The sequence below is a fragment of the Coffea arabica genome, chromosome 11c (assembly GCF_036785885.1).
Source record: "Coffea arabica cultivar ET-39 chromosome 11c, Coffea Arabica ET-39 HiFi, whole genome shotgun sequence".
Classification (NCBI taxonomy): domain Eukaryota; kingdom Viridiplantae; phylum Streptophyta; class Magnoliopsida; order Gentianales; family Rubiaceae; genus Coffea; species Coffea arabica.
This window is the reverse complement of record NC_092330.1, coordinates 8,441,193-8,453,765: the sequence shown is the minus strand read 5'-3', so window position 1 is coordinate 8,453,765 and position 12,573 is coordinate 8,441,193. Positions and strand designations below refer to the sequence as shown.

Below are 12,573 nucleotides of genomic sequence, written 5' to 3'. Positions count from 1 at the left end.
ATGCCTTTAGAATCAATGCATTTGGACCTGTATAGACTGAGTTGGACTAATTACAGCATAGTGTGATTTGTAAACCTGCAATTACGGTTCTGGTTTGGTATTCTGCATTTTTGACCTAGTTGTGCTAGGATTTGGACTGAGTGGCCTTCTACATTGTTGTATCCCTTTCTTTTAGCTTCGAGATGGTGGGTCTTACACCCTCATCTGATAAACGTAGCGCATTTTGTGCCATTACCGCATAAGGAGGCCAAAACTGTTTTGTTGTTAGGGCTAATATAGTTACATTTCTTGATTTCTGGTTTGCTATCATGCTTATATATGCATATGAAACCCTATTGGGGTTGTGATTGGCATGGCTCTATGACTCGTTATCGAGTCTCATGGTATTTGTTTACGTGTTCTAGGGCGTGACGTTAGTGCACGACGCACTTTGGACGGTGGTGCATGAAACCTCACCTACGTGAGTGGTGAGTATACTACTCACTTGGATGTTTATAATGTGGCTTTGCTATATGTGATTGTGATGCCTTGAAGGCTTGTTTGGCTATTGGAAATGATTAGGGTGAGGGTGTACTTGACCGCCCTCATTCCTTTTATTCCTGTGAATGACTGTTTACCGTTTCACTGTATTACTGTACTTGCTATATGAGTTATTGGATTCCATTCATGGGATATTGTTTGGGTGTCGGTTGGACGAGTATCCAACGGCCCTACTGTATTACTGAGCTCGACCCCGTTGGTAGTCACTTGAATCGAGCCAGCGAGAGTTTGGTCGTAGAAATTGACTAGCCACGGGGACTGAAATGAGAATCTTGTGGTAATGAGACCCTTGGTTCCGGTGTACTCGAGTATCACCTAAAGTTACTGCTTGGAGTGCGGGCCCGGTTGGGGTATGTTGGGTGGAAGGAATGGAAGTAAAGTGAGGTCTACGGTTTGGTACTTTTAACATTGACGGAGGGTCAATGAGGTTGGATCAAGAATATAAGCGAGGAAATAGGCTCTTGAGAGCCGTCCGTATCCTTTTACCGTTTTGTTTCATTTCTTAATTGTGTACTTTAATTGAAAGGACATGCTATATGCTCTTTGTTGCTTATGTGGTAGTAACTCACTGGGCTTAAGCTCATTCCGTTCCATTTGTTTTCCTTACAGGAAAATGATCACTTTTGGAAAGGTTGTACTAGCAAGTTGAGCTCATGTAAATGTATCTTTTGAATAGCTCTTTGAATGAAACCCTAATGTGTATTGGGTTCGTTTTCTTTTGATTGGCAAACCAAACATGTATATTCATGATGAATGGTTTTTGTGGCATGCCATTTGGTTGTAAATGTTGAATTTCAATGTATGTATATGTTGGATTGATGTATGGTTGAACTCCGGATTCTGACGTGTCCGGCATTGTTCATCATCGGCGCGTTTTTCTTTTTTTTTTATTTATTCTGTGATTTTGGCTTGTTTGCGCGCATTGGTATGTTCCGGAACGTATTAGACCAACCGAAACTGATCCGTTAGTCCTGGCGAGAGCTGGGCAGGCAGTCCGCTAACCCCTTTGGTTCGCCTTAGGGGAAGGTGGGGCTATCACAAAGACCTCTTAGTAGGTTGAACTTATTTATCTCATGGCTCGCCAAGGTTCCCAACCAAGTTCATGCTGGCTCGAGTCCAAGATCGGCCTATGAATTTGGGCGTCCCCCATTTTCATTTGAGAGTCGAGGAGATTCACTCCAACGACGTATGCAGCCATAGCATACCATTTCATTTCATTCAATCATTCAATCATCTCATTTCATTCAATTAAGCCATTCATAATTCATTTAGTACATTTGAATCATGAGTCATTTATTTCAAATAAGAACGAGTGCGGTAAAATACACACTCGCATCTATTTTCAAAATCTCCAAACAATCATAACAATTAAATTTGTATCAAGTATTCATACACTTGACACTCACCAATATAAGTAATGAGGAAGAAATATCCCTCGGAGTTTTAGGTGTTCACTATGGGATTCTCTTGAAGGTCCTCGTGTGCGCCTGAGCAAATAATAATAGACTATCATTCACAAACCCCTACTATTAAAGAAGATTGTACTATAGTACAATCTTAGAAGTCTCGTGAAACGAGCCCAAATTATCCTAAATCGAGACTCTCAAGTGGGGTTTCAAAGCACAAGAGAAATTTAGTTTTCATCTTGGAAATCAAGTATAAAATGTTCAAGTAATATTGAAGGAATAAGGAGTACTTGAAAAACTCCATTTCCTTGGAATTCGGAAAATTTCAGTTTTGATACGATACGTTAGAAAAATCTTATCTCACGCTTTACAAGTCAAAAATTGGAAAACTTGGTACCGTTGGAAACCTCTTCCAAGGTACTGAAGTTCATAGAACACTTTTCCATGATTCCCGATGGAAAGTATTCAAAAATTGGCTTGAAGTTGCTGTTTTGAACATGAAGACAGCTTTCGGGATTGGTTTTTGGCCAACTTTGGAAATTCGGCAAAATTCACCCATTGCGAACCAGTTTTTGAAATTTGGAACTCCATTAGAGTTACAAACAAGGTTTAAAACAAAGTAAACAGAACAAAAATCGGAGTTTTGAGCACTGAGATACGGTAGCTCAAAGTTATCCAAATTTCCTTGCTAAACAAGGGTTTTCCAACATCAAGTCATGAACTTTGGAAATTTAGTTGAACCATGAAACGGCCTCGGAATAACACTAAAATTAGCAGTATAATACTACCATATAAGGGTTGTTCTTCTACCAAATTTCATGGAGAAACAAGCACAGAAAGTGGGTTAACAAAACCGTTGAAATCACAAGAAATTCTAAGGCTAAGCTGCCTTTGAACTTCCGTTTTGCCATTTCCAAACATTTGGTCAAGGAACACCTCAAACATGGTTCATTCCAGGAGGAAATATCCAAAATATGTTTAAGGTACATTCGATAGATGATTTACACTAAGAAGCTTCGGATAACAAGTCTCAAACCATAGTTAGTTTCAAATCTGTCCAAAAGCATGGTATTCCTACACAAGACCAGATTCGAATTTTGATCATAAATCACTCAATTCAGCTTGAAATTGAGTATGGTTGGTGGCATTGGAAAATAAACTCATAAGGCTACATTTTCTCAGAAGAAACTGTTCTCAAAATCCGTCCACAACTAGTCCACATTTGAGCCTTAAGATACAGTTCATGTTCTGCCCAGTAGTGAACCAATGAAACAGAATAGCAATCTTTAAATACATGGTTTGGCTCACACAAGTGGAACCAGAATGTGAATTTTATACCAATAGAAATTTGGGAATGTCTAGTTTCCAGTGCCATAAACGGCACTCGATTCCAACATCGGGGCAATAAGTTATGGCCAAAACAAGAAGACTGCCTGGGCAATCCGGGAACAAAATTCCAGTTTTCTAACCTTTCGAGATTTCAACATTTGAGTGACCAAATCAAGTTATTTTTCAATGAAACTTTTTACACAACCAATATAACATGTAAAAAACATAAACAAGCCATTATAACCTCAAAATTTTGCACAAAAGTGGTCGAACAAACCAGAGGTAAAATGGTCACTTTTTTCTATTGCACCTCATTTGAGTTTTTACTCATAGCATCACTCATTTCTAGCACAATAAGCACTAAACCAATATTATTTTCATCATCAATCATCAAATCAGTCCTTCCATCAAAAGTGGGAGCTCATAGAACCCACCAAACAAAAATCCATCATAAACAAGACTACTCACATGCATGCAAGAATTTATACGTGTAATTCTACTTCCATAAACCAAAATTTGATGGTCGGATCGTTACCTACTTGTGTGATGAACAAAGGCAGAATTTTCGGTCCCCTCTTGGCCAAGAAAAATTGTGAAAAGCTCCCTTTTTTTGCAGCTTAATATGATCTCTAAGTACTAAGCTAAGTGTGTGTGAAATTTGGAAGGAATTGGATGAAGTTTGATGAAGGAATTTGAAGAAGAAAGTTGAAGCTTGGAGTGTTCTTTTCTCTTTATGTTGCTCGGCTGATGAGAGAGGGAAGAGAGGGCAAAAAAATCTGATGGACTAGCTCCTTAGAGGTAACTTAAAGGTTGTGTTTGGTGCACCAAAGTCAACTGCAAATAGTACGCGTACGCGCGCGTTTTGCGCTCGATTCCTCTCGCGTTTGTTTCACTAGTGCACTAAACCTTTAATGCACCCATATTCATATAAATATTATTCATTCTTAATTGCCCCAAAATAAGGGTCTAGAGTCCCTCAATTAAATCGTGCGTATGAAAACGCGTATTTCCAATTTAGGTGCGATAAAGTGCTATCTCCAAGAAATTCTTATAACGATGGTACTAACAACTATCACTTTTTTTTTTTTTTTGGCAAACCCCGTATACGGGGAGGGGAAGCCAGCCCCAAATATTATTTCAAACAAGAACTACCAACCCTTGAGAGGAAATACCTCCTCTAACTTTTAAAGTTACAACCAGAAAAACAAAAAAGCCCTAATCCTCTTCTATTACCCAACGAAGACCCGGCACTCCTCGTGAGTCAAGATTAATCGAAGCCCGAACTAACGGCGGAAGTTGATGAGCCTGATCATACACCCAGGTGCCCCCAGCCCCAACAGCTACTAGCCTATCCGCAGATGAATTAGCCTCCCTGAAAACATGTGAAATAGACGCCGAAAACCCATCCAGTAGGTCTCTAATCTGCCGCAAAACATTACATAAAGGCCACTTCCCAATTACCCCCGATGCAAGCAGCTGGACCAAAGTTTTGGAATCCACCTCAATCAACGATGGACAAATCCCCCGTTGAGCACACACCTGCAAACCAAACAGCAAAGCCAAACTTTCTGCCTCCAATACATCTTGCTCACCAAATTCCTTGTAAAAAGCAAATATCAACCTCCCCTGACTATCACGCAGCAGACCACCACCCGAGGCCCTACCACGATTCACGCTGGCGTCTGAGTTAAGCTTAAAGAACCCGAGTGGAGGTTTCGCCCAGGCAACCGCACACGGGACCCTCCTCCTTGGAGAGGCCTTAATGAATTTTAGCAAGTCACAATCCGCATCCCCTTTAAAATGCGCACGACAAAACTTACCTGCCCTCCCAAGCTGATCCAAAAAACAATCCACCTCGCGAAGTATTTTGTCTACCCCCCATCGCATGCCCTGATAGCGCTCCTGATTCCTGGCCAACCAAATGAACCAGCATACTATAATTGGCAAGACTGCCCGGATGTGTTCCTTCGCTGATGTAGGTGCAGTAATGTGCCAAGAGAGAAAAATCGACGCCATACGCGAACAATTACGCAACTGAAACCCAAACCGGCCAGACACCCTCCGCCATACTTCCGAAGCAACCGGCCCAGTTAAAAAGACATGCAACAGAGCCTCCTCCTCCAGGTAGCAACACCCACACCGAGAAGGCAAAATCAAACCCCGATCACGCAACGTCACATCTAAAGGAAGGAAATTACGTACCAGCCTCCATGCAAAAAAGGACATTTTTGCCGGCAATATAGAAGGCCAGAGTAGGGAATCAACCACCGATCGATGCCTTCTTTGCCGAAGCACATCCCAAGCCGACTTAACCGTGAAACCTCCTGTTGGGGAAGGCACCCAAACCATCATATCCTTTCGATCTAAATCGTGAGGCACATCTTTGATCGCCTGTATGACAAACCCTGGAACCCACTGAGCCAGACGCGTTTCATCCCATCCATCCCTAGTAATAAATTCCGAGACAATAAAATGGGGTTTCAGGGAACGATCCACCACCGTCTCTAAAGGCTCATGGAAAACCCACCTATCCTTCCAAAAATCCACAAGGCCTTCCCCTAAAGACCACCTAATGTTCTGCTCCGCCATATGTCGAATGGCCACCAGACGCCTCCAGGTACCTGTTGCCCACTCTACCGAAGCTTCCGCTGGATGGATTCCTTTTATGTACTTGACATGCATGAATTTAGCCCAAATCGACTCTCCAAGCCTAAAACGCCACCAAAGTTTAACCGCGAAAGCCTGGGCCATGTCCTTGAAGGACCGAAAACCCAGCCCCCCTTCATCAATTGGAAAGCACAACTTGTCCCAGGAGGACCAATGAATGCGCCTCTCCCCCTTATTATCCCAAAGAAAGGAGTTACAAATTTTCCCTAACTGTGTAAGTACCACCTTCGGAGTATTTAACACCTGAAGTAAGTACATGGGCAATGATGCTAGTACATGCCGTGCCAAGACTAACTTACCCCCAAAGGAGAGCAACTTAGTACTCCAGTGGCCAAGTCGATCCCGCATTCTCGAGAGAATATCATCAAACAAAACACCCCGTCTTCGACCTTTATATATAGGAGCACCCAAATAGATGAATGGAAAAGCCTGCTTGCGAAAGCCTAGAACCCTAGTCACCAACTGCTCCTGATCGGGCGTAGCCCGCAAGGGCAAAAAGAAAGAGCTCTTGTTGACATTCACCCTTTGGCCTGACGCCGTCTCATACTCCAACAAAAAACCCTTTATCGCTGACAGGCATTCCTCTGAGCATCTAGTGAATAGAAGCATGTCATCCGCAAAAGCCAGATACGGGACCGGGCACCCTGCCGTAGCAAAACACCTGCCGGGTTGCAGCCCCAGCAAGTGTTGCAACCCACGACCCAAAAATTCGGCCACTAACACAAAAAGGCCAGGGAAAACCGGGTCACCCTGCCTAACACCCCTTGAGGATCTAAAGAAACCAGCAGCCTCACCATTCACCAATACTGAAAACCAATTGTTGGACACCAAACGAAAGAACATGTCAACCACCTGCTCCGCAAAACCAAATTGCCGAAGCATGTACAAAAGGAAAGGCCATTCGACCCTGTCATATGCCTTCTCCATATCTAACTTTAACATAAGGTTCGGATGGCGCAAACGCCTATCTAAATCTGCCACCAGCTCCTGCGTCAGAAGGATGTTATCCGTTATCCCCCGTCCTGGTACAAAACCAGTCTGCCACGGGGATACTAAGGCTGGGAGAACCCGTCCCAACCGATCTGAGACGAGCTTAGAAATTATTTTAGAACAGACATTGCAAAGACTAATTGGGCGGAAATCCTTCCATTGCATAGCGCCTGCGATCTTAGGCAATAAAATGATAGATGTGCTAGTAAAACTCCTAGGCAAGCGCATACCCTGGACAAAGGCCTGAACCGCCTCCAATAAGTCAAACTGGATAATATCCCAACAGGCCTGATAAAACCCGGCCCCAAACCCATCTGACCCTGGTGCACTATCAATGTCCAAAGCGAAAACCACCCCCTTTAAATCGGCCATGTCAGGCAGAGCAGATAACATGTCATTGTCTGCCGGAGACACCTGAGGGATCGAGAAAGGCATCACCGGAGAATGCCCCCGCTGGTGTTCCGAAGCGAACAAAGCCGAAAAGAACTCGACTGCTGACTGCTGTATGGCTTGAGTATCCTCCAACCATGTACCCGAGCCATCCCTAATGCGGGCAACAAAATTAAAATTACGGCATTGACGACAGTGGGAATGGAAAAATGCTGAATTAGCATCCCCAACCTGCAACCATTTAATGCCCGCCTTCTGTCTCCAGTATTCAGCCTCCAATGCCAAGCTCCTGGCATAAGCAGCCTTTGCCTCCTCCAACGCTGCTCTGGCCGCAGAATCCCTCTCAGAGTCAAACTGCTCCTCCCGCTGCTTCATTAAAGCCTCGGCCTCCCGGACCTTGCTAAAAATATTGCCAAATACTTGGGAATTCCACACCTGCAGGCAGCCCTTAACAGCCCTCAGCTTATTATAAAATTTCGGCATACCCTCACCCTCCACCGGCACCGCCCAACCCTGCTGAACCACCTCCAAAAAACTCGAGTGTTTCCTCCAAACATTCAGAAATCTGAACGACCGCTTGCTGTGATTCTCATTGTGACAATTAATCAAGAGTGGAGCATGGTCTGACCGGCCCCTGGACAAGTGAGAGACATGCGAGAGCTCATACCCATCCGCCCACTCCTGATTCATTAAAGCCCTATCTAATCTCTACCATACCCTACCATTCGTCCAAGTAAACAACGCCCCATCAAAAGGCACCTCGGACAAACTGCAATTGCCAATAGCGTCATTAAACTCCTCCATGTTCCTGGCATTAGCTGGAGACCCTCCCACTCGCTCTTCCGTATTGGAAATGACATTAAAATCCCCTGCCACTAACCAGGGACCGACACCTTCCCCCGCCAAACCTTCCAGTGCCGTCCACAAATCACGACGACCTACCCTCGAGCACCGAGCATAAACCGCCGACAAATGAATGGAGCACCCGGAAGCGAAAAAAATGTGCATGTGAAGGAGTTGATCGGCTAACTCCCTGAAGCTCAATGACAACTCAGTGAACCAAAACACCCACACCTTATTGTGCAAAGCACCCACCGCCTTATCAAACCCCAGGAACCGACGAACCACTTCCAATTGAGGACTATCCGACATGGGTTCCAGAAGTACCAAAAGTCTTATTTTATTATGTGTGCAGATCTTCTTTAAATATCTAAGCGAGTCTTTGCGAGAAGCCCCACGTATATTCCAAACAACCAACTTAATGGGATTTAACATGAGATCGCAGAGAGTAATAATTTTGAGATTGAAGGCGAACCTGTTTAATAGGAGCTCTCACCGATCGGCCACCCTTGTGCGGAGTTGCATGCCGACCATACTCTGCGCCCTCGGATTGTTCCAACTCGTTCAGCCCCTCCGCAGGACCATCGGACAGCCGCCTATGCAACACCCTTTGAAACTGCTTTAGCTGTTCCCACGGCGCTACTTCGCCCGGAATATCCCCGTACGAGCAATGCCGTCGGTGACCTAGTTTAGCTGGCCGAATCTGGCTCACTGACCTAGAAGGAGTACGGTCAAAATCTTGCACTTCCAAGTCTGATAGCGTGTGCAACACTGCAAAGGGATTAGAGGAAACCGCAACCAAACTCTGCGTCTCCCAATCCTCCGGACCTTGCTCCACTTCCTTTGCATCCCTCGAAGAAGATTCAGGTATAGTAGCAAGCACATCAGCAGCATCCACAAGTGGATCAGTCACAGTACCAACCAATGCCTCCGTTGCTACCGAAACAGAACATGTCGATAGCGCTGGTGCTTTCCGAGCCCAATCCAATTCTTGGCTGTGCACCACCCGCCCCATCGCAGCCGTCGCATTCTCCAGCCCAGAGGGAGCAATCACCTCTGTATCCATCTTGGCGTCAATCTTCCCCTCGATTCCCCGGCCCAAAACCAAGGCGCCATCAGTACGCTGTTGCGACTCCACCTGTTTTGTCAATGTCTCCCGCTGCTGGAGACATTGCCCATTGTTAACCTTAGGCCTATAAACCTCCATTGCCTTCCCTGTCCTCTTACGCAAACCTTTGGGAGGTTGAAGATCCGGATTCCTCCTATAACACTCATCTTCTTCATGCCCAAACCGACTACAGAACCCACAAAACTTCGGCCAGCTCTCATATTCCACATCCTGCCAGAACCCCTCCTGGTCTTCCCCAATCCAAATTCTGTGTGGAGGCTGTTTCGAAACATCCATCTCTATCAGTACCCGCGCGACCGAAGGACGCCGAAGAGCCAATGTCGCCGCGTCAATCTTCAAACAACGCCCTAGCAAACCAGCTAATTTGGCAATATACACTGCATTAAACAAAGGCAAAGGAAGTGCTGGGAGTGAAACCCACACCGGAGCATATGTTGAGTCCTGATGAACTTTGAAATCCAACGTCCACTTTGATAGCAGCATCTGCGCTCCCTTCACGAACCAGGAACGGCGTACAAACAGCCGAGTGTAATCCTCCTCAGTTGACGGCCTGATCAAAACGTGATTCAAATCCAGGAGACCCACCTCACAGGCTCCCTTGAGACCTAACGAAACGAAAAATCCTCTAATAACCTCCATTGGCGGCCGACGAAACGGAAATCTTCCAACCAGTGCATTCTTAAACGGCGTAGAGAGAAGGTGTAAGTCACTCTGGGATAAGCGCAGCGCCGGCTCCCCTCTATGACTCGAACAATAGCCCAGATCTGGAATCCTTGACACCTCCAGGCGACCCGAACCAGATAGCACGTCGGCAAAAGACTTGGAAGATGCTGCACAGCCGGGTACTCCTCCTGTGGCCGGCGGCGGCCACGGAGGACCCTCCATGCAAAAACCCTAAGATACTATATTTAGAAACCTATCTATCGAGAGAGTTTCAGATCCTATGTCTTAAAAAACCCTTTTAGTTATTGGACTAACAACTATCACTTGATTACTTAAGCACAAAAACACCTATTTTAAAACTTTTGCGCAAGTGTCAAATTTTCCAATCTTATTGTATCATTGAATCGATTATTGACTCCAAACATGTATTCACTATTTTTACTTAATGAGCTTCCAAAAATTAATTTTTGAAACAAGTCATTTCAAAAATATAACGAAACTATAAATTCATGTATTTAGGTCTAATGAAGTTAGAAAAGAATATTCGAAATAAATGGGCAATTAAATAGTTAAATAATGCTCAAAATAGAATTTAAAATATTAAATTTTTGAGAGTTCTCACATCCTCTTCCCCTTAAGAAAATTTCGTCCTCGAAATTTACCTTGATTGGTGAACAGGTTTGGATATTCTTCTCGAATTGCTTTCTCGACTTCCCAAGTCGCTTCCTCTAGACCGTGGTTCCTCCAAAGAACTTTCACCAACGGTATCTATTTATTTCTCAATTTTTTCACCTTCCTATCTAGAAGTTTCACCGGTTTCTCCTCATAGGTCAAAGTTTCATCAATTTCAATACTTTTCGGTTGCAAAATGTGAGAGGGGTCTGCATGATATTTCTTAAGCATGGACACATGGGATACATTATGGATTCGGGATAAACTTGGCGGCAACTCCAACTTGTATGCCATATTTCTCACGCGCTGGATAATCTTATAAGGTCCTACAAACCTCGGTTGTAGTTTCTTTCCTTTTCCAGTCATCAAACTTGCTTTCAGAGGTGTAATCTTAAGGAAAACTAGATCTCCAACCGTAAATTCCAAATCCTTCTTCCGATTATCTGCATAGCTGTTTTGACAGCTCTGTGCGGTTTGAATTCTCTGGCGTACCAACTTTACCTTTTCATTAACTTTCTCAATCCAAGGCACTGTAGACGGGTCTAAAATCTTCCGTTCACCTATTTCATCCCAACAAATCGGAGACCTACATTTCCGACCATAAAGCGCTTTATACGGAGTCATTTGTATAGAGAACTGAAAACTATTATTATAGGCAAATTCCACCAGAGTCAAAAACTTACTCCAATTTTTTCCAAAATCCAGAACACAAATTCTCAACATATCCTCAAGAGTTTGGATTGTCCTCTCAGATTGTCTATCGGTCTGAGGATGATAAGTGGTACTGAAATTCAATTTAGTCCCCAACACCTCTTGCATCTTTTGCCAGAACCTTGATACGAATCTCGGGTCTTTATCGGACACAATACTCACGGGGATTCCGTGTAACCTGATAAGCTCATCTAGATATAGCTTAACTAACCTCTCCAATGGATACTTTATGTTAATCGGCAGAAAGTGAGCTGATTTGGTCAGTCTATCCACTATTACCCAAATAGTATCATGGCCTCTTTGTGTCCTTGGTAATCTTGATACAAAATTCATGGTGATATTTTTTCATTTCCACTCAGGTATCTCCAACGGTTGTAAAAGTCCCGATGGTTTTTGATGCTTGGTTTTAACCTGTTGACAAACCAAGCAAGTCTGAACAAATTGGGCAATTTCTCTCTTCATATTCTCCCACCAATATAGACTGTTCAAGTCTTGGTACATTTTATTCCCTCCAGGATGTACCGTAAACTTCGATCGGTGTGCCTCTTCTAAAATCTCCTTCTTAAGTTTCTCATTTTTGGCACCACTATCCGATTCCGAAACTTCAAAATAGCATTCGATCCCAGGTTAAAATCCGACTTTTCTCCTTTTTCAACTTTTTCCGACCATTTTTGTACTTCAGTGTCCTTTTCTTGAGATCCTTTGATACGCTCCAACAAGGTGGAATTCATTACAATATTCCCCAAAATGACCTTTCTCGATTCCAGTCGAGAGTTCCAATAACTAACTGTCTCCAACAAATGGAGTTCCTTAATCATCAACCCAGCCATTTGCACTTGACGATTCAAAGCATTGGCCACTACATTGGTTTTTCCTGGATGGTACTTTATAGTGCAATCATAATTTTCTAGAAATTCTATCCATCTACGTTACCTCAAATTCAGTTCCTTATGTGAAAATAAGTACTTAAGACTTTTGTGATCACTAAAAAGCTCAAATGTCACTGTATACAGGTAATGTCTCCATTTCTTTAAAGCAAATACCACCGCTGCCAATTCCAAGTCATGGGTCGGGTAATTTCCCTCATGCGATTTCAATTTCCTAGAGACATATGCTATCACCTTGTCATTTTGCATTAAAACACATCCCAATCCTTCATTAGAGGCATCTGTGTAAACCACAAAATTATTCGTTCCATTTGGTAGAGTTAATACCGGGGCTGTGGTTAAACGTCTT

The 12,573-nt window shown here is 43.7% G+C and overlaps 1 protein-coding gene across 1 annotated transcript; it reads right to left on the bottom strand.

Annotated features, from left to right (window-relative positions):
- Positions 1–4,490: 4,490 nt before the first annotated feature.
- On the bottom strand, positions 4,491–8,012 carry LOC140016456 (uncharacterized). The gene has a single exon (XM_072069980.1). The coding sequence runs from the start codon at positions 8,010–8,012 to the stop codon at positions 4,491–4,493; it is 3,522 nt and encodes a 1,173-aa protein (XP_071926081.1).
- Positions 8,013–12,573: the final 4,561 nt, after the last annotated feature.